This window comes from Macrotis lagotis, chromosome 1 (genome assembly GCF_037893015.1).
Source record: "Macrotis lagotis isolate mMagLag1 chromosome 1, bilby.v1.9.chrom.fasta, whole genome shotgun sequence".
Classification (NCBI taxonomy): domain Eukaryota; kingdom Metazoa; phylum Chordata; class Mammalia; order Peramelemorphia; family Peramelidae; genus Macrotis; species Macrotis lagotis.
The window spans coordinates 151,774,248-151,801,635 of NC_133658.1; the positions used below are offsets into that span (position 1 = coordinate 151,774,248).

Genomic DNA, 27,388 nt, shown 5'->3' on the forward strand with positions numbered 1-27,388 from the left:
CCAGCAATATTGTGTAGGCTTTATTTTAAGTTTCCTTGAAAAAATATAATACCCAGTATTGAAGTCAGGGAAGTTCAGAATTTTTGCTCTTTCCATGGAGCTCCTGAGTTGACAGATGAATAGAAAAACAGCATTAAATTTACATTTTAAACTAGTTTTCAGACCCCAAGTTATCTCCAGTGGAAAACTTAGAACTCTTTGCTTGATTGAGGCACAGGATGAAAATAAACTAGCTTTTTCTTAACACTTGGAAGCTGGGACAGGTTCCTTTGCTATTACCTGGGCAGATCAAGGCAACAGCTTTGGTTTGTCCCTTCGAGTTATCGCCTTATCTCTACCTCAGACAAAATGACACGTGAGGTGAAAGGTTCACCACCAGAAGCAAGGCTAGAGCACTGAGGCAAGACAGTAAGACAAATCAGTGTATTGTAGATAAGATGGCCTAAAATCCAAAAATCTCCTGACTTGAAGACTTCAATGTTCTGGCCCAGTCTGAGCTGACTGGCCCATACTTGTTGCTGTTGGACTGTTACCTTCTGCTCTAGACTGAGGCAGGAAACAGCTATATGGCGGACCACTTCGAAATAAAAGCTCTCGTGCTGGCTGTTCCTTTTATACTAATTATCCAGTTTCATTGTCTTCTAGTGTCCCTCTCCAAAGGAGGCAGTAACTTGCTTGGAGCCAGACATTCTATGGCATGGCACTAAAATGAGACCAACTGCAACTAGAGGGTGTGTGTGTGTGGGGGGGCTCTCCCATAAGAGGGTTAGACTTGGTCAAAGGGTCAGTGAAAGGTAGCAGATGCTGTTTTTCCTCCCTTTGCCAGTAGGTCACGTAGCTACTGTCCTTTACCACAGAGTTGGCTTTACTGGGTCTGACAGTGGCTATGGCATGAGGATCTCTGCCCCAGGGGGGATTCGGTGTAGAGTTCAGTCATCAGCCACAATGGAGAGGGCTCGGAGCTCGCTCAGCTTTGCCTCATTCTCCTGCTCCCTCTGCTCATCAGTATGACCAGGTTGGTCGAGCTGTTGGGTTAAGTCTCTGAAGATCTTGTGCATCTCAGTATAGTATACAACCTAGGATCAGGTGAGAAAAGGAAGATAGGTTGGCAAGATCTGGGGCTCCTTGGAAAGAAACCATATCCCCCCCATCATAACCCCTAGGTACCAAAAGGCACACAATACAATACAGGCAAAGTCATTAAGTGCTTCTTAAATACTTACTATGTTCCATGTCTTGAACTATGGTGGGGAAGATTTGGAGGTCACATGTAGGGTTAAGGTTCAAAATGGGGAGAAAAGAATTGGTTAAACTTGGTTCTGGCTCTGCTTCCCAACAGGTGGCAGTAGGAAAGCTAAAAGTGGAGGATAACAGAGTTTCCTGAATTTATTCCTACAAGAGGAAAACCTTGGGCCTTTTTCCCTTTGTAGAGAAAAACAGTGGTAGGCTGGTGTCCTTCCTATGAAGCCCAGAAAACTGGGAAGTAAAACCTAAGAAAACAAGAATCTGCCTTCTGGCCATCAGTCTCCCCAGTTTAGTAGAGGGTAAAGAAAATGGTGTGGGACTGCTTGCCACTTTTCCTCTTGAAAGTGCAGGCAGAGGACAGAAGTGGGTAGTCACTATCCTCCCCATGATATCGTCAACATCAATAAAAACAGTGTGGAGTTGTTTAAGTAGAACAGCTCTGTAATCATTTTGAAAGACCTTTAAAAAGTTGGTTTTTTCAGTACTGGAGGGTGTATATAGAGATTCTTTTATCTCAACACTGGTTCTCACTACTACAATTTTATATTAAAGGCATCTGAGCTAGGTCCACCTATCTCCCCTCCCTTTGGGAGAGGGTTGCAACCCCCAGTTTAGAACCTGGAAATAAGTGAGGCCTAAAGCATAGGTCTCCTCACAAGAGTTTGATCATAATACCCCAACCTAACTGGCATTCTGCCCTAGTGGGGTCTGGGGTTAAGAGCAGATCCCAAGAAAAGCCTGTTTCTTTATTCCTTATAGGAGCCCAGAAATAGTCAAATCTGGAAGTTTCCAACTCCCACTATCAGCTCATCATATCTCTAGCAACCTTGTCACAGGCTTGCAGGAAAAATAGGGGACCTTGTGGGCAGCCTAGTGGGTGGATGGGGGTGGAGGATGGTCCCCCCCACACAAGCCGCACTGCGCTGGGTGAGTCACCAGGAATGCTCACTTTTACTATGACTAATGGCACCAGAATGCAGGCAGGGGGAGGGCTAGAAGTCAGTATGAAAGACGCTAAACAACCCTCCAGGTCACCACAAGCCTACTCCAGTCAGAGGTTCTTAGAGGCTATCCTTCTAGGTCTGGGAGCCCTATGGATTTCTTTTCTGACAAAACTAATCTGGTGGGAAGTCAACTTGAAAGGTATTAGGACAGGAGGAAGAACTATGGAGGAAACAAAGTGTAATCCCTACAGAGCGGAAGCTGTGATTTAGTTCTACCTTCTAATTTCTCCTGACACACACCTGTGCAGATTTGGAGAGATGGAGATGGCTATGAGGCTTGGGCTCATGGTGTTAGAGCCATTAGGATAATGAGGTGGCAGCAGCAGCAAATCACCTCTGTGGACTTCACTCTTTCATGCTACCCCTGGATGCTTTGGGAAATCTGACAAATTCCACTGCAGCAAAATCCATATCCAAATGTGCACTAGGATGTCATGGTCAGCAGGTGTGTTTAGTAAGACTGGCCAAAGGCACTGATGGTCTTCAGTCATTCCTTCTCCAGTCATAACTGGAAAGAGCAGCAGGGCCAAGGACTGCAAATCCTGGGGTTCTCTCCAAATACTTAACTGCTTCAGTTTTCCTGTTTGGGGCCTCCAAACTCTACTACCTCCTAAACCCTTGGTTACCAGGCCATCCTTAGCAGGCTGTGGTATATGCCTTAAGCCAGATAGCAGGTTGAAAAGTGAATGTTTTCCAAATGTATATGGAGCATGTTATGTACTATGCTGTCCACTAGGGGGCAAAAGATGTCCAGGCCATGAAAGAACAACCCCCGAAAAAGAAAGATGGTTTAACCTCATGAATAAGAAGATGGTTCCCCCAAATCAATTTTCCATAGCCTTTGAATAGCCCGAGGTCTGGTGGAGGGAAGTTGGGCTAAATGTTCCCTGCCTTGGGCTACTCACTATTCTTCTCAGGGACTGACTTTCCCTTCTGTTCAGTGAGAAGAACTGTCTCCAGACTTGCTAAGGCAAGACAGAAGGGGCCCCTGGGAGAGGATCAAAAGAATATATACATAAATGTGGTCTTTCTTGATCACTTCGGCACTCAATGTGTTTAGAGACAAAGGGTTTCAAGTTTTATCACAACTCTAAGGTTCAGAAGAGGCCAAGTCTCTCCATCCAGTGCTTGGTATTATTAAATTTACTTCACCTTAAAGCTACCTTTTTCTATTCCATTGACAAGTGGCAGAAGGGGCTGTGGCCAAGGCATCAGAAGGCAGCAGCAATAATATAGTCATCTCATTAAGCAAGTGTGGGGGGAATCTTGCATTTAGTTCTCATTTTGGCAAGAGAAGAGATCAATTTAAAAAAGGGTTCTGCCTAAGGGGTAAGGTAATCTAGGTCCTCTAAAGATGCCATTACATTGATTTCTTTTGGTGATCCCATAAGCTCACATATGTTCATTTATCTCTGCAGCTGATTTCTAAGCTCATATATTAAGCTTTCATTTATTGGAACTCCAATCCCATTGCCAACTGCCCACTGGACATATCTACTTGGACAGTCAAATGTCACTTCAAATTCAATATATCTCAAACAGAACTGCTTATCTTATTCTTATATCTATTCTTCCTCCAAATTTCCTTATTTATGCTGAGGGTATTCCTATACTTTTAGTCTCTCAGATTTGAAACTTGAGTCATCCTTGACACTTCTTTTCTTTCATATCCAATCAGATGCCAAATCTTGTCAGTTCCACTCTCTCAACGTTTTTTCCAAATGTCCCATCTCATTGCTCATTAGGACCACTGCCCTGGTTAAGGTTTCACTACCTTTCATCTCAACTAGTAAAACAACCTCCCTGCTGATCTACCTTCAGTTATTTCCCTCTCCAATCCACTAGACAAGTGCCAAATTTATATTTCTAAAACTGTCATGTCTGATCATAGTAGTCCCCTTCTCAAAAATCTTGATTAATATTTATTACTTCTAGGATGAATTACATTTAAAGGTTGGCATTTAAAGACCATTACAATCTGTCTCCTAATTACCACACCAGACTAATTTCATATTAGTTCCTTTCACAATGTTCAAGTCTAACTGGCTTCCTAGCTCTTCCTTAAACTACTAGCTAAATCCTCAACTTAACTGGCAATTTCTTGCCTCCATGTCCCATGTTTGGGATGCATTTCTTCATTCTTTCTGCCTTTTAGAATCTCTAGTTTTCCTCAAGACTTGGCTCAGGTGCTGGTTGCTAAACAAGGGTCCTTTCTGTTTGCTCCTGTTCTCATCTTTCCCTTAAAATGACTATTTATTTACATCTCCCCAGTAGAACAGAAGCTATTTAAAGACAGGGCCTCCATTTGCACCCCTAGAGTCCAGCACAGATGAGGAAAGACTGAGTTCTAATTCCAGTACCACCACTTCTTAGCCATGTGATCACACATATAAATCACTTGGACTTTCTGAGTCATTGTTTCTTCTCTATAGAATGCAGACAACACCAATCATGGCAGTAGGATACAGTAGATGAACCATGGGTAAGTCACTTAATCCCAAGTGACAGACTGAGCTGCTGGTCTAAATCAGTGAATGCTGATGAAATCACAGAATGGACCAAAAAGGGAAAAAAACCCCACTGATGTCATCTACCTCACAAATGTGAAGAAAAGTAAAAGTGCAATATAAATGTTACCATCATTATCCTAGAAGAAAAAATAAAGGGTCTTTCACTGAATCCCCCTCCCCCCCAAGATCTAAGCCTCTAGGTCTTAGTCCCCAGGGTATCTTTAAGCTTTAGAGTCACACAAAACACCTTAAATGCCTGGGAATGCTATTGGTTCCATCAGGTTTGGAAAATGGGGTACTTCCTTCTAATTCTTACCTCTATTTCTCAGCCATAATACATAACTTGAAATCCAAACAGAAATCATTCCAAACCATGCCAGTCTGGGCTACTCTTGGATGGTTCGAGGATGCTGAGAGCTATTTTCCCTAGACTGGAGTCATATGGATGTCCTTGCTCTTACTCTATTGCTTAATCTTCCAGTAGGAAGCCCTGGGGGCGAGAGGGCTACTAGAGTTTAACCAGGACCTCAGAAAGCTCAGTCTTACCTGTGCCCGGATCAGAGACTCAAAACTTGGCTGGAAGTAATCAAGGCGACTGCTGTAGAAACGAGGCATCTCCTCCAGGAGTTGTCTGTTCTTGGCTTCAAAATCGTCCTTCACAGGCCGGAGCTCTTCTCGTACCTGTCCATTATGGGCTCAGTAAGGGTCCCAGGATGGGCAGTGGGTATGGAGTTAGGGAGGGCAGACCTATATTTATCCCACTTTCTCCTCAGAGAGACCTAATTCCCAGGTGAGGGTGGAGAACCCAACTTGGGAGCTTCTCCACTAATGGTTTTAGACAGCCCCCTTTCTTACCTCCTAAAACTGTGGCCCTGATTTTTTTTTTTTTTGTTTCTAATGTGCTAGTACCTGGTGGAGTTTGGCTAGGACTGGTCCTGTTTTTTCCTTTTCCTCATACTTTTCCACCTTGGACTGCAATCGTTTGTAGTCCTGTAGGGCCTGTTCCCGTCTCTTCACCGCCATGTTGAGGCTGGGGAAGACACTACCAAACCTGCCAGAAATAGGATGGGAAGATTATAAGAGACTGCACGGGGAAAAGGGTAGCATTTCTCTTGCCTGGATGGAACCAGGAGAAGAGGAAGAGCACAGGTTAAATAGAGTCTAGAAAAGGTCAAATCACTTGGTCATAGGAACAATGATACACTGGAAAAGAATCTTGTAGCTTTGGTCAGAGGGCCTGGTGTGAATTCCCATTCTAACTTTCATTGTAATTGGGGGCACATTACTTATGATCTGATCTGGGTTTTTTCCACTATTCAGAGTTAAGATGAGATCCATGACCCTATTAGACTCTAGAATATAAACCTATTTCTAGAGACCTTCTAGAGAAGTCATCTATTTACCTCCAGGATCTTTTGCCTCTTAGATATCAACATTGGAGGCTATGCATTTCTCTGTGACTAAAAAAAAGCGCTAGATAAGCCCAGAATTTTAGTATCATTTCAAAGTAAAGGAATCACTTATTAATTGTTCTGAGCTGACAATCTCAAAATTGGTAGCCCAGGGCTGATGTTCAGAAGATCCTTGAAACATTTTAAATGTTCTTCAGATATTTATGTTGAAAGACTGTGAAGATAGAAGCAGAAATGACTTTTGTCCCCCCCGCCCCATGGGCAATCTAGAAAGGCAGTTCCTAAGGTCTCAACTCTTTTCAGTAAAACCTATGAGCTCTGGATTTCTCATTACTAACATCTATGTGGATCCAACTCAATATATGCTGAAGAACAAAAATGCATGCAATAATCATACTGCTGAAATTTCCTCCAAACTTGGAACATGATCACCACTTAAACAAAAAAATTAAGAAAACATTGTAGGGGTGGCTAGGTGGCACAGTGGATAGAGCACTGGCCCTGGAGTCAGGAGGACCTGAGTTCAAATTTGACCTCAGACACTTAATAATGACCTAGCTGTGTGGCCTTGGGCAAGCCACTTAACCCCATTGCCTTGCAAAAAAACTAAAAAAAAACCCCAAAAAACATTGTACATGAAGAATTATTCAATGATGAAACTCCCCAAAAGAAAATATGAAGCTGACCAAGATAGATGAAATGATCAATTTTTTCACATGAGGTTATTCTGTAGGAAAAGAAAATATTTTGAATAAACCATGTTCCTCCACTGATAACTTTACTCTCTCTGTGTGTTTGTGTGTGTGTGTGTGTGTGTGTGTGTGTGTATGTATGACAAACAGAAAATGGGAGAGGAAGGGGGAGAGCAGAATGATGGACAATGTCAGCAGAAGAGTTTATGATCTGGCAGGACCTATACGGCTGGGGAAGTTTCTGAATGGCACAGTAAGAAATTGCATGCCCAGATAGCTTAAAGGGCAGCCTGATTGGTAGAGAGAGGCCTTTTCTTTTGTGGGTGGTCATAACCACCCTTGGAACTATCTTCTAAGTTACAGAGGATCATAAGAAGTGTTGGTGGAGGGAGTATCCACTCCAATAAAATGATATTTTTTAAGTATAGAAGTGAAGTAAACCTCAGCTGAGGTTCATTCCAAAAGCAAAGCACTCAAAATTTCACTTGCTTTAACTGAACTGGGAATGCCAAAGGTGTAGTGGTCTCTGCCCTCAAAACCTAGTGTAATGAGGTGATTCCAAAACCCAGGAGCCACCATGGGGTGCAATCTAGAGGGGGAACTGATTTCAAGGGGATCATCTCCTTTCTTCTGAACTGGCATCTGAGGTTGTTACTATGAGGCAGGCTGAGAGAAAGCTCTCTTCCCACCCCTTCTCTTCCTCTCTGAGGGACTCTGGCGAATCACATGGTTCACAGAAGGCAGTGTAGGCAGAGCTGTGAATCTACCAAGGTGCTCCCACTGGGGAAGAAGCCATTAGAATAGCCCCACAGGAAAGATCTTAGCTCTGTGGCTTCCATCAGTTCAGGGTCTCTGACCTCTGATGTCAACTACGGGCACAGGGAAGGCATCTGACACAGGAGAGTCGAGTAGTCCTTCCTGTGTTCTCCCTGACAGCCTACTTTTCATTCTACTACTTCAGGAAAGAGAAGTCATCTTCTTTGGAAGAGATAAAGGAATGTGAAAACACTTTAAAAGCAGAAGGCACTCAATCAAGCCTCAGTATCAGGAGAGGAATGTGGTGGAGTGGAAAAGGCACTTGCAGGACTTGAAGTCAGGGGAAAACCTGGGTTAAATCCTAGCTACCAAAATCCTGGGTAAGTCTGGCCTAGCCTGGTTCATCCAAGATCCCTTCTGGACCTTTTTACAAAACAATACATGCATTTGCTGCCTCCCAGATTTATAAACCTTTAAGCCTGGTAGAAATGTGAGTTATTCTTACCCAAAGAGAAGAGACCAATCCAGTAAGGAAATAGTTAATGGTCCATCCTTAAGGAGCATCAGCTTCCCAGCCCACCAAAATATTCCTCCTCCCTCTATAATTTATCCTATAGCTTGAATTTTCCAAAGCTTATGTTCACACAATCCAAGGGGTGTCTTGGAAAGTATCCTGTGGTCTAGCAGCATAAAAGTTTCGTTTAGGAGCAGGGAGAGGGAGTCTTAAGTGCCCTAACAAATTCACAAGTTCTCATCTTAGGCATTAGCCCAACCTCCTCCACAGAAGTCAAGTGACTACTATTCTGGCAGTCAATTCTTTTTTCTGATGCTTGTTTTATCTCCCGACATTGATGTCCCTACCCCAAACCAGGATGCCACAGGTGGGGCAGGTGGAAAAAAGCCAAGATGGTAGACAGGATGTTACCCTGAAATCTAATTTGAAATGGGTGGGAACAAAGTGTATGCTACTTTGTATAGCCAAGTCACAGTGGGTCTAAGTGATTCTTTCAGAGGAATCTAGATGATGGGATATTAGCTTGCTGTCAGGCAGCAAGGAATGACCAATACTTCTGGGACTCTTCTCAGCTCTTCCTTTCTCTGGGATTTTCAATGGTTCACTGTAGATTAATTATGAATACATTTCCATTCATATGGATTCATTCAACTTAGGTATTTCTCTTTGGGGTTGATTCCATGTCTTCCTTTGAGTAAAGAAACTAAGGCAGAGCTGGGATTGAGGGGAGAACAGCTTAAACCAAGGCTTCTGATAAGTCAGTGGTGGGACCAGGAATCAAGAATTCCTGGCTCTCAATACTGGCCTACTCAGCCCCCACCTCTCTACTCTCTATTTATAGGAGATGGAACAGCCTTCACCAACTCCCAAGTTGTGGGCAATATAAATAACCACAGTGTTGCAAAAGGAGTTGGTTTGAAAGCAGGAAACCTCAAAACTGGCCTTCTGCAGTTTGGAAGAACACAGCTGGGGGGGGGGGAAGAGTGTGGTACAAAGGGAAGCACACTGGATATGAAGTCAAGAGAACCTGGATTTGAATTTTGACTTTGCTACTTAACACCTTGGTAAGGGGTGGGGTAGGGGATGGGGGTATACACATCATTTAATGTCTATCTAAATTTCCTCAATCTGTAAAATAAGAGAATTGGATCAGATGACCTTAAACTCCTGAGGATTCTATGAGACTAGGCTAGTTCCAAACACCTGAGCTTCCTTTCAGCATTGGTCCAAGATAGAACATCATGATGGCTTTTCTCCCAGGAAAGATACAGACTGGAACCCATCTCTTCTATCTTCTGTACCACTATGGTACCACGTTGCCTTCATACCTACTATACCATGGCATGCTGTAGTGGTTAGTTTTTTTTATCTTTACTACATTTTCTCTCCTGGAGTATAACTCCTGGATAACACTGCACACTCTAGGATAGGATTCTTTATTTTGGCCTTCTATGCCTGTCCCAGGGCTGGTTGACAAACTCCCTCCCTGGGTAGGTGTGGGGTAGGAAGAGAAGGAGAGAGAGAGAGGCCGGCTGGGAGGTGGGTTGGGAGCAGCCGGCCCTGGTGGGGAATGCCTGCCATTCCTCAATCTGTGCCCACACAACCGGGATCTTCCACCCACCAGGAAAGGGAAATTAAAAGCATCCCAATCCAACTAGAGCCCGGAGGAGCAGAACACCCAGCTCAGAGAATGGGGGATTAGAGGCCGAGTCCCCCGGAGGTGGGAAGGAGGCTGTGAGGGGGCAGCCATGTGGCCATGTTCTTCATTAGGGGAGGACAGGAAAGCTACTGTTTCCTGCTTCCGGTCCTGGGGTCCTCAGGAGGCTCCCCACTACCAAGACGGAAGCAGAAGGGGAGGGTGGAGAGGGGATATAGCCAGTACAAGTTTGATGTGGTCAAGGAGATTGCATGTTGCCTGGGGTGGGGTGAGGAGTTAAGTCTACAGGCTCATGGGGAGGTCAACGGATCTGCCCAGGGAGATCTAGGCTCCTTCCACCCCCCCCCCCCGGGCCACTCGCCCACCTTCCTGGCAGGTGGTGGGCTGCCATGGTGGTGGGAAGCAGCCGGGATTTCTCTCAGTTGGGCACCAGCTACAAAAGTCAGGGTCAGGGATTGGATTTCAAGGCTGCTTGGTGCGTGTGAAATTGAGTCAGAAACTCCCAGGGCTGAATTTTCTTGCCTAGATTTGCCAGGCCCTGAGCATCTGGTCCTGTCCTTCCATCCTTTTCCCCTGCCACAGGCCAGCTCAAATATTGTGTGCAGGTTAATTTACCTCGTCCTTGGTGGCACACGGTCTCTGGGGTACAGCTACTGCTCTGCTGCCCACCTGCCTTCCTGACTCTCAGTGAAGTCTTCTCTCAGGAGGCTGGGGTGCCAAACCACAGAGCTCCCTGATTTATTTAGATACTGGCTTCCTGACCAGTGCAGCTGCCTATCTCTTGACTCTTCACAATAGATCCAAACAATATAACTTGTTCCTTATCTTGACCTGGCATTTTGGGTGAGAGGTGGTTGTGGCAGGGAAAGTAATTAACTTTGGTAGTAGGAGAGAAACTGCTCTGACTTATAAGCTACTGCCTTGAGTCAGAAGGCTTTCAGTCATTTCCTGGAAAAGCTGGTGATCAGGACAGATCTGAAAGAACCCCTACCAGAAACTCCACCCCCGGACCTGGGTAGAGATGGATAGCTTATGATTCCCCAAATACAAAGGGTTAGGATCAAAAAACTAAACTTTTTGGGGACCCTGATCTTGCCTTAATGATAATTTAGCAGATCCTGATTATTCAGGTCCCAGATGAGTCAATTGTAAGGGACCACCATAGAAGAAGTAATAATATGCAGCTGTTGAACTGGAGCCTGGATCCTTTCTAGGTCAAAGCCAGTTTGGGAGAGGCCAGAGAAGATGAAGTGAGGTGGGAACTTCAAGGCAGCTTTCCTGTCTCCTACCACCCCCACACCCACTTTTTCCCCTCAACTTAGGGGACCTAGGGAGCAAGTCTGTCTCTCTGATCATCAGCTGGAGACACTCCCAACAGAGCAGATGGATCCCACTGCAGAATTTATGAGCCTGATGGGTCATGAATTATGAGACCTTTCTAGTCAAACAATCATACTGGTGCTCCCCCACCCTCATGTCTCCTGCTCAGCCGCTCCCTTAATTCAGAAGTAGAATACTCCAGACAGCTGTTCTTATACTCCTGACCAAAGATGAAAGGCCTCCTGCACCTCCAATGAGGGCCAGCCAAGAGCTCTGCTAGCTTAGTTTGGCAAGTTCAGGCTTTATTGGGTCTGAGGAAACAGCAAAAGAAAAACAGTCAAATGATCATAGTTGAAATGGCAAGTAGAGGATTGGCTACTTCAGTTTTTGCAAGATCAAGATGCTGAATGACAAGGACCAGAACTTTGAGGAGAATCACGGTCTTATAACCTACTAGGATTGTCCCTTACCAGTCCTCTTTGGTCCTCAAGCTGCTGCCAGCCTGATCACCTCATCCCTTGCCTATTGCCAACTTCATTTGAGTTTTCCCCTTTATACAGTCAACATCAAAGTCTTTAAAAATGTCAACCCTCAGGTACTCACTTTTTTAAGGGTTCAATCACTGTCTTTTGGATCTGATTTACCTGTCAAAAATAAAACACAACAGGGTCAAATTCAGAGTGGTAATGTGATTGCTCAGACATTCAGGTTGCTATTCCTTTGCTATAGATTAGAAGGTCTGAAGAAGATTAGGCTCTTTACCTTCTTCGCAATCATATGCCCCATCTGCTGACTTGCCACTTCCTAGAACACCAACGTTCTTTGGGGGCAGGGAATAGTTTGTGTCCCCAGGATCTAGCCCAAAGTCTTACATGTAATAGGCTTTTAATAAATATTGATTGAATTGAATGAAAAGAAAGTACATGTACTCTCTGCAGGGAGGTCTATGTAGAATCACAGAGATCCATGGAACTCAAGTAAAGACTTCTCATCACTAGGTAAGACTAAATGGCTCATTCTGAGGGTGGCACTGCACCTGGCAGCAGGCACAGTGTTACTGATCTCAGCTGGCACCTTAAACAGTTATCAGCTCAGTGGCCTTGGAGGCTGAGTAATAAGAGGATCCTCATCAAGACCAAGCCAGAGAACTGCTAAGAGACATCCTTGCTTGGGCAATCACACAGTAGGGATGTTGTCTCCAGAGGGTAGGGTGAACCAGAAATGACAACTGGAGCCTACTGAGGATTCTACAAAGCTACCAGGAGATGAGAGAAGAAGGAATGCCCTTGGCTGCAGAAGACTGCATCACCTTTTCCTGGTTGAAGGCATCCATCCGTTTCATAGCTGTATCGAGTGCAGTCACCATGTTTAAAAATTCCTGGTCTTGATCACAAAGGGGGTTGGAGAGGAGATCAGAAGATATCTTCACAGCTGATTTGGACATGGCTGTGGGAAGGGAAAGCTTAGAAGTTGAATGGAAGGCCAGAGAGAGAACAAGGTTATTTAAATCTCTACCCTTCTACAATCCAGAAGACAATGACCACTTTCACATTAACACTTCAAATTTTGCAGCCCACATATCTGGTGGCTAACTTGCAAGCCATGAGAAGGGCAGGAAGAGGGAAAATAGCAGGCTAGAGACTGAGAATTAGAAATGGATACAAAGTGCTTTTCATGCAATAAAGTACCTTTTGTCTTTACATGCTGATGATGACCCTAAGAAGCAGGTAGTGCAGGTATTATTTTCATTTTACAGATGAAGAAACAGGCTCAGAGAGTTTAAGTGACTTGCTCTGTATTACATAGTTAATAAGTGGCACAGATGGAACTTAAAACCAAAATCTTTTGACAAAATTCAGAGTTCTTTTCATTATCCCTACAAATGGTTTCATGATGGTCCTAGAGGAAAGCTGGCACAGCACAGGTCACTTGGATCCTCCCAGCATGGGCTAGAATCCAACTGATACCCATTTTCCCTATGTTTTCCTCTATATGGATCAGAGTCTCTGAGTCAAAAGATTCTTAAGTGATAATAGATAGTATGTCTGATAAATGGTCAAAATCTCTAGCTTTGTTACATACAGTAGTCCTTTCAATTTAAATTATACCCATTGGTCCTAGTTCCAAAATATGGGGCCACAAAAGTAAGTCCAAGCAATTCATCTTGCATTTGTTAATTCTAAAATACAGCCATTACTATCTCTTTAATTCTTCTCCAAGCTAAGCTTTCAGTTGCTTCTCCTATGACATGGCTTTAAGGATTTATGTCATCCAGTTTTTCCTAAAATGTGGTGCCTAGAAAAAAATACACTATTCCACACAAAAATGAATAGCTGTTAAAATGGTGACTATGTCAGACTGTCATTTAAAAGTGAATGGAACTAGAAATCAGGAAATCTAGCCTGTAGTTCCAGTCCTGACCTTGGGGAAATCATCTAACCTCTGTATTTCTTCAATTATAAAATAATAACACACTATCCACCCCAGGATCACAGTATCAAATGAGATGAATGATGTGACTAAGTTTTGAAAATATCTCACCATATACCACATTTAGTTTTATTATATAATACTATCTTAAGTGGCTAAATTTATAAAATTTCCTTTGGGGATTTTAATGTGAATGCCCACTAGGTAGGATATAGTTATGATTGGATCTAGAGGCAAGTCTCACTAAGTTTACTTTTTTTGTTCAATGAATCTATGAAAGAACAGAATTCTATGAAAGAACAGAATGTCCATATCCTTCATTAAAACATACCAGGGACAGGGTGGCAAGAATGGTGACACAACAGAATTCCTTTTAACTGTTTACTGAACCTGCTTTTTTTATGGAACAAATCCTTACTCCAGCTCTCAGTAAGGAAAAGGGAGGTAAGAGAGACTGTAAGGAAAAAGGTGCCAAGCAGGACACACCTCTGTGAAAGATCATGACCTCTTGTTGTTGTTTGTTTTTGCAAGTTAGTGGGAGTTAAGCGACTTACCCAAGGTCACACAGGTAAGTGATATTAAGTATCTGAGGAGGAATTGTAACTCAGGTCCCTCCTGACTCCAGGGCCAGTGCTCTATCCGATGCACCACCTAGCTCCCCACAGATCATGAACTCTTTAAAATTAGGACTTAACATAAACATCTAGGGCACAGAGGTAGGGGATAGCTTTTTCCATGTACAAGAAGAGAAAGTGAAGGTCCATTCTTTAGAGTCCAGGGTTAGAATACTTGAGATGCAGGGATTTGAAGGCTATAATGCAATTTCTACAATCTAAAGGAAGGGAAAAGCTCTGTCTTGATTGATTACTAGACACAGTAACTGTTCTGTGAGACAGTAGATTGAACTTCCAGGTTTTTTCTTAGCTGAGATGAATAGAACCCAGGGGACATCAAGAAAGGGAAGTATGGATTCATCAAATTCTATAGCCTTTGGAATCAGGACTGCAGACAGCTAAGATCAAAGAATAGTCTTCTTTACTTTTATTAAGCCTTCAAGCTCTCTGAGGCCAGAAATTCATTTCTGGGATTCTGGAATTATCTGTATGACCTTAAAGGATGTGGACTATTCTCTGCATTTTAAAAGTTCTTTATTTGAGGAATCAAGAGTCTTAATTCCAGCTATGAAAATTCAGGAATGTTAATATCCCAGAAGGAACGGAACTATTGAATCACAAATCCAGTAAAAGAAGTAACCTGAGTTATCCATCATTTCATCAAATCCCATCCAATTCCTATATGATATAATATAGCCTGGAATTTATGTGGTATTTTACAACTATTTTTAAAGCAATTTCCCAAACATAACAAAAGGCCATACTTTAGCATTTAATGATCATAAAGTACTTTTTCACAATAGTCTGAAGTTGACACAGAAGAAAGTATTATTGTCTCCATTTATTGAAAAGAAAATTTAGACTCAGAGAGATGACATTATTTGCCCAAGTCACAAGGTAAATGAGCAAGAGTCAGGCTTAGAAACAGTATTAGGATTCCTCTATAAAGGATAATGCTCCAGACCTTCTCTCTGTTTCCAATCCCTACCTCCTCTCTACCCTGTTTTGTTTTTTTTTTTTAGTTTTTTGCAAGGCAAATGGGGTTAAGTGATTTGCCCAAGGCCACATGGCTAGGTAATTATTAAGTGTCTGAGGGTGGATTTGAACTCCAATACTTCTGACTCCAGGGCTGGTGCTCTATCCATTGCGCCACCTAGCCACCTCTACCCTGTTACTTGTTGAAAAGGTAAAGGAAAAAGGAAAATGAGAAAAAAGAAATGCAAGTTTCAACTAAGTTGAATTATTTTTAAAATCTAGCATTTTCTGTAAGTGCCAATTTTTCCTTGGTTAGAACCAAAAATAGATGCTAGGAATGAATTATGAGTCAAGTATGGACCAACTCAAATAATCTGGATTAAACTGGTGTGAATTTCCCTGGCATAAATCAAGGGGTAAAGCTATAGACAGAGACAGTTTATGTCAGGACTCCTGTTACTGCCACTGTTTTGAGGGAAGCAGTATCTCATTATGATCAAATGGGAATATATATATATATATATATATATATATATATATATAGTGCTTTGCAAACATTAAAACACTATATAAATTCAGTTATTAGTGATTAAAGTTGTTATTACTATTACTATCCTTAGTAAAATACAAAACTCCTTTACATATAAGGGTATTCCAAAAGGCTTAATGCAGTCTTAAACTATTAAAATACACTCTGTACTCTACTCAGATCTCAGCCAAAAAAACAAATTCTACCAAGGTTGAGAGTATCTGATATTGCAGAACAGAAATACATGGTATGGAAATACTCCTCTTGTGGGAAGGAAGGAGTGGGATCTAGAGAACCATAATTGTCCCATAGAATTGACATTGCCCTGGGACAGGAGAAGGAAAATGATGAACACTGTGCTAATCCAGTGTTGGTTCTGGTCTGCCTTTCTCAGGAATGTCTGGAGCTGGCAATCTGTAGAAGGCAGGATCCTCCACCCTAAATTCTAGGGACCCTGACTGGAATGCCTGAAGAGCAGCCTAAAACTCCAAAGGACATATCTTACATGGGTGGAGTGAGCCCCACTGAGCAGCTGCCACTGACCACTCCCCACAAACTCCCAGCATCCTCTTCTCTGTTCCATGAAAAATAGTCTCACAATAATATTTACTATGTGTGACTTGAGGAGTAAAGCAAGTTTGGATTTCCAATTCTCTTGGCTCCCTGTAGGACCGGATATGTATTACTTCCCCTCTTGTGTCTCTTGGTATGGATGGGTGCAATAAGGGCAGTCTAAGATGGAAAACTCATTCAGTTTCATCAAAGAACTGATGAAAAAACATCAATGGCTAACAAAGGCCTCCAACTGGATACCTGGTCACTGGATAGTCTGGTCACTATTTCAGAAAATGCTGCCAAAAGCCATTAAGAGAGTCATAATGGCCCAACAAAAAAAGGCTTCTTATTGATTAACTTTTACCTTCTTCGAAATCTTCTGATTACAAAATGATAAGGCCAAAGAATGTTAGAGGGAGACCAGCATCTGGGGATTATTTAGTCCAAGTCCATCATTTTACTGAAAGGAAAACCAGTCTCCTTAGGTGTTCCTCCTGTTATTTCTGGAAGGAAAAACTTGATGTACAAGTTAGATGGGACTCCTTGAGAGAGAAGCCTCAGTGAGTAGCGATAGACTTCTTATGTATTCCTCTATTACAAGAAGAATGCTATTGCTAATTAGTACAACAATGTTAATTATCTTTAAGTCGTTTGGTTTTGCTTTTTGTAAATGTTAAGAGCTCTAGTATATAGTTTCTCTTCATTCAAAGAAATTTACATCTCCAGGAATTTTGATCTGGCTCCTGTTAATTTCCATACACATGAACCCCTTTCAGACCTTTCATAATTATTAGTAAATGAACTAAATACAGGATAGTATTAATGCATTCTTAAGCCTGTCATAGAAGTATATGTTTTAGTCTATACTACTTTCCTCTTCCTCTGCCCTTCTCAAATCCACTTTTTATAACTCTTTGCTCCTGAAAAGCAAATCACCTACTTCCCAGGGTCCAGTGTAACATTTGACAAACTTCATATTGATAAGAACCTGAAAGAAGACAGGAGAGAGCAGTTTATATTACAATTTGCTGGAAGCTAGCTAAAAGTCGAAGTTAACTGTGACAGTATTCCTATCCTCCTTGCAAGTTCATCAAACTAGGCATCAAATCCAAGAGGACCCAGAAGTACAAAGAGGGACTCCTGAGAAATTAGGGAAATAGGATAGTTTTCACAAGAACAGTAAGTTTGCTCTGATGAGGGACAGTGAACCTAGAGTCAACTGTCCGTCAACAGTTTTCTGAGAAGTCATCTCAAAGTTAGTCCCCACAACAAATAGACTCGAGGTTCTGTGGGAAAGAAACCTATTTATTCTCTGCCATTCGCTAACCTCTAACTCTTGTTTGGTCCCTAGCAATGTGAGGTGGGACAACCTACCTAGATCTGCATCAGTGCTCTTCTTCAGGTCCTTCTGCAGCTTCTTGGTCTGATCTTCCAGCCTGCAAAGGAAATAAAGAAGGCTGAAATTCTGGAGCCCTTGAATTTCTTTTGATTCCTAAATCTGACCTTCTCCTCTAAGATGCTGCTAGGCTGCACACTTGCTATCAAGATTTTCAATCTAACCTAAAAGATCCCCCATTCTACAAGCTTCCCTAAACAGAATAACAATGAAGACTGAGGAACAAGGAGATCTGGCAATATACTGAACTGAACTGCCCTGACAGTGTACTAATGGGGGTGTGCTCCAAGTCACTAATAGAGCATCAAACAAACGTTACAACCAGAGAAATTAAACAAAATAGAGCTCCTCTCTCTCTCTCTCTCTCTCTCTCTCTCTCTCTCTCTCTCTCACTCACTTTGGAGTCCCTCCACTACCTTCTCCTGGAGTTGATCACTTACTGTTGGAGTTTTCCATATTCTCTTTCAAAATCTCTCTCCACCTGTAATGAAAGACAATTCAATCATCAAAGAAATGACAATGTTGGAAAAAAAAAATCAGCCCTTACTTCAAACAATATAGGATAATCACCCCCCACCTGAGCCTCCAGGAAGCAACACTGTTTAGTTTATACAAGTACTAACAGTTCTACAATGACAAGTTCTCTTTGTGTTCCTTGACTAATTAACTGCTTGATTCAGGGATGAGACTCCTTTCTTCTATGGGCCTTCCAGGCAAGTACCAGCAGATTGTGACCTTATTCTCCCACTAAAAGGGGTAGGGGCACAAAATTCTTTCCTTTCTACTCTCATAGCAGAGAAAGAAGAAAATCATGGAAACTACCTGAGGAGATTAAGTCAAACTTTTGCTTAGTTTTTTTTTTTTATACACCAGGGAGAATTGGATCTACTTGTATATTGATAGTTCAGGTACCTATATGCCAGATGAAGTTAAAAGTCCTCCTCTGTTTTCTTGTGAATTGGTTTCCTCATTGAGAAAATGAAAATAGCCTAACTTCTTGGTGAGCTTTCTATGGGCCATACTCAGCTTATATGAGATGTTATAATGTTTGAAAAGGTGCCAGGAGATACTAAAAGAGAGCAGTGAATAATATATTTTTATTCCAACCACTTTCATGTGGAAGAGAGAAATAGATGTCCCTGGTTGGATAAATAAATGTCATATTATGACTTGATGAACTTTTATGTAGTCTCTTAAGAATAAGAGAATTCATGTATACCTCTCTCTTATCAAATTTAGTCACTTACCAAATTCCTCTTTGGGAGGATGATTTGAGATTTTGGTCTTAATGGAATTGCCTTTCTTTATCTGTCTAAAAGTAGAAAACTTTAATCTGGACTTTCACTCTTCCTTGACTTCCAAGTGATATTTTTTGAGCAAAAAACCACCAGGATGTCAGGAGTCAGAAAGAAGGGCATGTAGCTGTCAAACTGACACCTGCTTTTTGTCCACTTCCTTAAAACTCATTACTTCCATGGAGATCAGCCTGATTAAACACTACCCTAAAGCTGCATCAATTTTATTACATAGGCTAGATTATGGATTGATACAGATTCAAGGTAAAGCTCAACATAAACTATTCAGCCAGAGAATGTCAAGACCTTCTAGTCAAACTCCTCCCTTACAGATGAGGAAATGAGGGCCCAAAGAGAGAGAAGTGAGTTAGCCTAAGGTCCCAGAGCTGGTCAGAGTCAAAATCAAGTTTAGAATGCAGGTCTCTAGAGCTCTCTCCTATTTCTTTTATGCTTCTCTTTTGATAATTGTCAAATTGCCTTACCTTATCTCTTCTATGTTGATTAGTTTAGAGGACAGAGTAATTTCCTTGCTTACAGACTGGCAACCAGCACCTGTGCCAGATCAAGGTCAAACTAAAATCTTTGGGCCCCTAGCATTCCAGGCTTGCATGCTTTTCCCTCTGCAGTGAGAACCCTCATGTTTATAAAGTGTTCCAAAAATGTCCTCATACTCTCTTTCCTTCCCTGTTTATCCCCCCCCCAAGAAAATCTGTTCTCAGGGGAATGAGTTGAAACTTATTAAGGTATAAATAAGTGATAATAGCTTCAATAGTGTTGTCTGTCTCAGGGGAATATGCATTTTTAAAAACCTGGATCAAATGAGCTAATGAATGTACAAGTGCTGAGTAAACTATAGAGTGCTTTGTGAAATATAACGTGTTATCACTGTTTTAGTAGGAAGTCTTTTTTTTTTTTTTTAGGTTTTTTGCAAGGCAAATGGGGTTAAGTGGCTTGCTCAAGGCCACACAGCTAGGTAATTATTAAGTGTCTGAGACTGGATTTGAACCCAGGTATTCTTGACTCCAGGGCTGGTGCTTTATCCACTGCGCCACCTAGCCGCCTCAGTAGGAAGTCTTAAACTAAAGTAATGATGCTCCTGTGATGAATTTCTGATATCAATGAGTCAGTGGGAAAGATGTTTGCGGAGAGGTCTTGCTTATGCTCCTGAAATCACATAACAGTTACCTACTTAGAAAGGTAAGATGATAGAATTTAAGTACAAAGTTTACCACTATTACTTAATAGTTAATAATAGCCAGCATTTATATAATTGCTTTAAAGTTTGCAAAATGCTTTATATACATTATCTCTTTTGATCCTTACAACAATCCCTGGAAGTGGCTGCTGTTATTTTCTCTATTTTACTTGAGGAAACTGAGGCAGAGAGAAGTGAAGTGTCTGAGGCAAGATCCAAGAAAACTTGAGCTCAGATCTTCTTTACTGCAGGCCCCAGTGCCCTCTGCATGGAGTGGTCTCTATCTTGACTAGTTTTGTGACCATCATGACAGGTCTGCTTAGGACAGTCTTAGTAAAATTTAGTAAAATACTGTTAAGGGATTTTGCAAAGTTTTTTTTTTTTTAAAGGGAGAACAAGAACTTTAGGGGTGAGTGGCAGGTCCCAAATTCCACAATAAGCTTGTGGCTAGGGTTATACTTGTAGTCTAGAGCTTTGCTTCCAGTCAAGCCACCAGGAGGTGGCAGGTGAGAGGTGTGTCATTATATGTTAGGTCTACAGATGAATTTGAGTGATTTCACTCTGCCAGAATCAATCCCTGAGAGGGTGCGAGCAGAGTGCAGGTGGTTTCTTGGAGAGGAGGCAAAAAAGTATGTTGAACTCCTAGAGATGTGACCTTTGGCTTCCACTCTTCTCTTTTGCAATCCCACCAAGTGTGCTGCTGTGTGGGATGCCAAAGAACACCTGGATTCTCTGGATTGAGATTGCTTGGACTTGTATGGAGCAGGACTCTAAGCTTCCAACTAGGTCGGTTCATCCTAGGATCCACATGATCCTAGGCTTGCACAGGGGCTAGAAGTTGAGAAGGGCAGTCAGTGGGAATTCATACCTCCATCGAATGCCAAGAAAGGATGTCCTAAAGCCTATGAAATGCTAGAGAAACTATTCTGTCCCTGGATCTCTAGTTCTGAGTTACTTCCATACCTCATCAGCTAAAAGGTCTCTTTGACTTCAACAAGGGAAAACTCTCAAGGAGGTCCTGGGGTATTTCAGTCCCTCAGACAGAGGGCACAAATTTATTTCCTTATTCTGAGGGAAAGATCTGACCTGGAAAGATCAGAATCCATTTAAATGCTTGTTCCCTCTGCCAAAAGAATAAATGGATCTCAGTCAACAATGCTAGAGTAAATAGACAATACATGGATCATAGGGTATCTGAAAGGATTAGGTCAGGCTGATGAAGTGACTCATGGACTGATGAGCTGGAGGCCACTGACCAACACTGCTTGGCTGTGTTCAACATTCTCAAAGTTTGGAACTAGTGTCCATGTGAAGTGTGACCTCTTATCAAAGAAATTAGAAAGTTTCTGGCAAGGGTAGAGAGGCTGCCAAGAAGACATTCCAGCAATAGGATGCCCTAGTTCTTAAAGAGAAAGATAAGAGGGTACAAGGCCAGATGGGACTCATGCTAGAAAAGTGGTAGAAAAAGCTGTAAACTCCCTTCCCTTCCAGGAAGCTAAGGTCCAAATAGTATATTCTAGGATTGCATTACAGAATTGGGTAAACACTCAAAAGGAATGCAGACAAGGCACTCTACTCTGCATGTAAGAACCTTTCATCAGCAGAGGTCCAAATGATAGGATTTTTTCCTTGCCTTGACCATAGAGAGGGGGACTCCCTTAACTTAACAACTCAAATGAGCTCTTCACTTATCTGGGGGTTAGGAGAGTAAAGGAGAAAGAAGCTTTGGATAAAGATTCCTTCTATTTGCTCTTAAAGTACAAGGGCTCTCTAGTCTTTCCTTGGGGGATGTTTTAGCCACTTTATGAGATTCTGGAGATTATCAGGGGACCAAATAAAATGACAGCATTTGATAAGGATATTTTTCTTCAATTTCAGTTTGTCATTTCTCTAGAGAATGTGCTATTCCAGCAAAAGTCCCAGAACTTTCTTGAATAACTTGGGTGCAGGAGAACAATGAGAGCCAAGACACAATGCCCTCTTTGTGTCTGAAGGTGCTCTGAGCCAAAAATTTCCTGAAACTCCCTGAAGATAACATGAGCATTTATTCCCATGACAGCGCCTCTGTGACTTCCAATAACCTAGCTATCCACATCTGCTCCCCTCCCAGAAAGCATGCAGGCAAGAAAAACAGAGTGCGTCACTGGTGTTGAGATGGCAGTTACCAGAGATGCTGAGACAACTGTACAGCCTGGGCCTTTTTGGAGAGTTGGGGTGAAGGTGGTAGTAGGGTGTGGGGCAGTGGAGAGGAAGAGTTGGTAAATACACCTAGAAAGTTCAGGGCATCAGGGAGTATGGACATCAAGAAAATAAACCCAATGTTTCTTAATCCAAGCTGAGGGCTGTTCGGACTCCTTCATTAGAGATCAAAGACTGATCATAATCTCACTAAGCTGGAGTGCTAGTTGCTTGGTATGGGCTTATTTCTTAGGAGTTTATAAGGAGACACCAACTATCTCACAGGTCTTCTATTTCAGTAAAAGCAAGGCTGTTTGTGGCAGTTAAGAGTGTGGGAGATTTAAGAGGAAAATAATTCTTTCCTAAATGAAGCAGACCCAAGCAAACCTTGAGAACTGATAAGGGAGATCGACCCAGGCTGGTATGGTTTTAAGCGGGTTTTCCAAGCTCTACACACCTACCCTTCCTCTATAATCTTGGTTGCCCAGGGAATCAATCTGCCACTTCAAGTAGTCTGGCAGGCCCAGGGGGTCCTTCCAGCCAAGAGTTTTACAAACAAGCTAGATCTTAGCAGTGAAGCTTTCCAGGGAGTAGCACGTTTCAGAAGGAACAAAGTTCATTTTGGTAAAAGCAGTAGTAGTTTTGTTTTTTAATATCAATGATAGGAATATAAGACCCTTTTCAAAATCACTTCTCTTTCTGATCTGCCCCGGATTAAGCCTTGGAAATCTGAGGCCGCACCTTCTCACTTCCTGTAGCTGGTCAGGGCTCAACATCTGCACACCCAGATTCTTTGAGTTCTGGCTCAAAGTCAGCCTGTACAGATGGATGGCCTCATTCAAGTTTTGAGGTCTCCAGTATCCTAACTCTTGATGGAAAAGTGGGAAAACTCTTCTTAGGATCTAGGAATGATTTGTTCCCCTGGCCTCCTTCCTGAAAGCTCTTCTCCCCCCCCCAAGTTGTTGCGATATTTACTCTGAACTTCATGTTGGTTGGAAGAGATGTTTTGCTTTTGTTTTAGTTATGTCAGATAAAGTGAGGAGAGAAAGAGAGAAAGAGAGAGAGAGAGGAACTTGCACGAGTGTGCACCAACACACACATAGAACTTAGCAGCAGAGAGGGCAGGAAAGGGCTTTAGCACACAATGAAACTTGAGAGGTTTAGATTCCCAGAATCAGAATTTCAGGGTCTTCAGTTGCTAGTTCAATTCATACCTGAAAGATTCTTGATGGTTTTGAAAACTAAATTAGAAGGACTTACTCAGATGGGAAAGCCAGAAAGGTCTCTTTCTTATGGGGCTTCCAAAAATCTTGCAAAGTGCATATGACTTTTCTCTCCAATTCTGGGCATAAAATGGGAGTGGGAGAAAGAAGTCACAAAATGGGGCAGGATCTAACTCTAGCTGAAAATCTCTTTATAGCCAGAGACTAATGAACAGTCAAGGAATAAATCTCCTGCAAGGGCCAATGTTTGAAGCTTGCTTCTCCAGAGCTAACCTATTCTCTAGATGTTAAAATGGTTTTAGAGCCTAATCCAAAGTAAAGGACACACTAGTATATGTAGCTGGTAGAGAGAAGCAGAAGGAGAGGATGGCACAGGAACTAGTGGGGAAAAGCAAAGTCCCCCAATGAAGTCAAGACAATAGGAAATCACTTTAGTAGACAATCATATTTTTAGTTGATGCACAGCTGCAGTGGCCACTGGACAAGAGAAATGGTGAGGGCCTAAACTATTGGCTTCTACTTAACATAGAATTCTCTATGGGAGTACAAACTCTATCTTGATCTTCCAAATGGGTTGTTGGCATGTTAACTTTTTTTTCTAGGAAAATGAACAGAAGTTAGAGGGAAAGTTTTTAGGCAGTAACAAAGAAGGGTTACAATGAAGAGATTATATTAGTAAGAACTGGATTTCCTAAATCAAATTAGGTTAGGATCATTCTTTCTATCCTATTTCTAGAGACTGGCTTCTTTAGAGCTAGTAATTTTCACCAGATCTTCTGCAATTCCTCCTATTCATCTGCTCTTGAGAGGGACAGAATAGGTTGATTTAAAGAAAGAAAAGATCTCAGAATTTGTTGATCTTTGGGTCCTTAACTTGTGCCATACTTTAGATCTACAAAAGTGGAAACAGAGTCAAAAGCTGCTTTTCTTTTCTACCCCCCAAAATTAGCTGGTTCAAAATCATGGCTCCACTAGAAGGCCATGAGCAGTAATACTGGCTCTTAGGGAAGAAATAAGGTTACTCACTGTCTTGGGGACAATCTGTTTCTTGGGTTGCCCAATCTTGAATGGAATCCTACAAGAGAGAAAGAAGTTACAGGACACAGGGAAGAATGTACTACTATAAGGACAGGGATAAAGTCAATTATTGAAATCTATGTAACTCTCTTTTACAATACAAGGAACACTGGTTTTTTAATCAGAGGATATGGGTTTGAATATAAGTGCTGTCAGCTCAGTGACGATAAACAAATAGTTATTTTTGTGGACCTTGGCTTTCTTATCTGTAAAATAATAGGATTTGGATGAATGTAAAAATCTCTTCTAGTTCTAAATACCCTGACCCTATTTCTGGAGTAAAGAGAAAAAGGACAGGTAGATTACCACCTGAAATGCTATCCCTAACTCAGTTCCTTGTGGCTACTTACAGCAAGGTTTAGTTTTAGGGCAATGATCTTCTAATCAATAGTTTTCAAATCTAGGCTCGAGAGCATTCTCCTGTCCCAATTTTTGCTGACAGTCACTGTGGTATTAAATAAATATAAAGGGGTTGGGAAAAGGAACTGTTTCATGAAGCATGAAATCTTTATGAGCCCCCAGAGCTATGAGCACTTTCAAAAATAGTAGTTTCAGGCTAGTGGTCATCACACTTAAAAATTCTTATATTATTAAAAACAAAAACAAGCTCTGCCAAGATGCCTAATGACTAATAAATCTGTGGACCTAAAGTTTTCTTTTTCCTGGACAGAGGTGATGGATTTCAGGTACACCAGAAACTGATAAGATCCAAATGAAGCTCAAAATAGAATCTGGGATTCAATCTGAAATCTGTCTTCAGGTCAAGTCAACATTCTTCAGAATGTCAAATTCTACAGAAAAAAAAATAAAAACAAAAAGAAAACCACTGTCCTCAAGGAGTTTGCATACCAATGGGAGAAGACAATATATGATACATAAATGGCAGCTGAAAAGTGGGGAGGAGGGCACAAGCTAAGTATTCACTTGTGGGCCTGGTGATGAAGTTTGGAAAGTCACAGGCAGAAATGGGAGGGGAGCAAAGGACAGCAGTCCGGTGTCCTTCCTTGAAATGGAGGCTCTGTGAGAAACTCACCAATGAGAGAAAGGTATTTCAGGAGGGGAAGGATGTTTTAGAGACCTGTTTTGGACCCATTATGATGTTCTGTACCTCAGGTTCTCTACATGAAAACAGAGAATACTTTTTTTCTTTTAGGTTTTTGCAAGGCAAATGGTGTTAAGTGGCTTGCCCAAGTCCACACAGCTAGGTTAAGTATTAAGTGTCTGAGGCCACATTTGAACCCAGGTACTCCTGACTCCAGAGCCGGTGCTTTATCCACTGCACCACCTAGCCGCCCCCAGAGAATATTTTTTTAAAGTTTTTGCAAGGCAGTGGGGTTAAGTGACTTGCCCAAGGTCACACAGCTAAGTAATTATTATGTGTCTGAGACAGTATTTGAACTCAGGTGCTCCTGACTCCAGGGTCAGTGCTCAATCCAATGTGCCACCTAGCTGCCCCAAACAGAATATTCTTACTGAAAAGTGACATGGTATAATGGAAAGAGAATTAGATCATGAGTCACTTTTACCCTTCCAAGGTCTCAGTTTTTCTCACTTTTAAGATGAGGATCCAAATACCTGCCTTGCTTATCTCACAGAGATATAGAGAGGAGCAAATCAGAAAGGCTGTGAAAGTACTGTGAAAACTATGAAGTGTTATACAAATGGAAAACATGATTATTATTTATAGATATATTCTACACATATATTATTTAAACATTTTATATATATAAACATTAAATCATAAACACACATTCCATCAGATTGACAAGAGAATCAAAGCAAAAGTCAGAACCCAAATTCAGACTGGAAAGCAAAAGACATTTCCTGGTAGATTTGTTGAAACTGTAGATATGTCTTAACATCAGATAGGGTAGGGAAGTCACTGGGATCAGCCCTAATAGATGAGCAAATTCAAGAGAGCCCCGGAGGCACGAGAATGAACTAATGACTTCTTACCAGTCAGTTCTACTCAGTTTTATTGAGTATACATTTCCTCTAATGCAAACTTCCTTTATTCAAATGTTGCAACTTTTCTGTTCACTCACTGCTCCTAACCACCCCCTTCATATTCCTTTTTCTCTGTACCTAATTCTATTTGGTCCAAAATGACCAACATTGCTTCTAAACCCAACAGTGTAATTAACCACCGATAATAACCCCAGACGTGGTCGATCTGGTGGAGAGGTCGGGCCAGCCTGAGTCACAGCGGTTAAATTTAATTTCTGGAGGACATCCTGTTTATTGTTAACCCAGCCCAGTAATTTGGGAGGGTTAACCCTTTGGGGACTGGTTGGCTCTGGCAGCAGCCAAAATTCACGTGGCTTCTATAAACAAATAATTCTCAACTTTATAATTACTGAGGAAAAGATCAGGCTGAGGAATAAAAAAGAGAAGAGAATTAGAACACTGCTTCTCTTTCTCAGTCTCCCTATGAGGGACAATGACTAAGTAAGAAAATTCCTTAGATTCTTCTCTAATTCCTAATTTTTCTTCCTAAAGGGTAAAGATTAAAGCTCACATATTGGTTTTGGACAGATGGCAAGTATCTTTAAGGATCTTTCTGTGATAGTGCAAATAAACTCATCAGAGTAGCATTATGAGATCAGTCACTGTTTTCATTGAAACCTGCAGTGTGGAAAGAACTCCATGCTAGCAATCAGAAGACTTGAGTTCCAGTCTCTAGATCAGAGACTGACACCTGTGTGATCCTGGCCACTTCTCTTCATCTCTTTGAAATCTAGTTTCCTCATCTGTTTAAAGACAAAAAGATTTGGAGCGGCAACTGAACTAGAAAATCTGTAAGGTTTTGTC

General features: G+C 41.8%; 1 protein-coding gene across 5 annotated transcripts in view; it reads right to left on the bottom strand.

Annotated features, from left to right (window-relative positions):
* Positions 1-7: 7 nt before the first annotated feature.
* The window catches only part of BIN3 (bridging integrator 3), a 40,376-nt gene continuing 12,995 nt past the window's right edge, over positions 8-27,388 (bottom strand). For 2 of the 5 annotated variants that reach the window (XM_074209156.1, XM_074209160.1), the window contains exons 2-10: positions 24,527-24,575; positions 18,050-18,090; positions 17,588-17,649; positions 17,154-17,201; positions 12,420-12,556; positions 11,714-11,754; positions 5,669-5,810; positions 5,306-5,440; positions 8-1,076 (exon numbers count right to left, since the gene is read on the bottom strand). In XM_074209156.1, the coding sequence (XP_074065257.1) occupies positions 930-1,076; positions 5,306-5,440; positions 5,669-5,810; positions 11,714-11,754; positions 12,420-12,556; positions 17,154-17,201; positions 17,588-17,649; positions 18,050-18,090; positions 24,527-24,575 (802 nt within the window). In that variant the 3' untranslated portion in view covers positions 8-929. Of the gene's footprint in view, positions 1,077-5,305; positions 5,441-5,668; positions 5,811-11,713; positions 11,755-12,419; positions 12,557-16,577; positions 17,125-17,153; positions 17,202-17,587; positions 17,650-18,049; positions 18,091-24,526; positions 24,576-27,388 lie in introns of those variants that run through there. The other 3 variants (XM_074209157.1, XM_074209159.1, XM_074209158.1) reach the window with 3 other exon arrangements.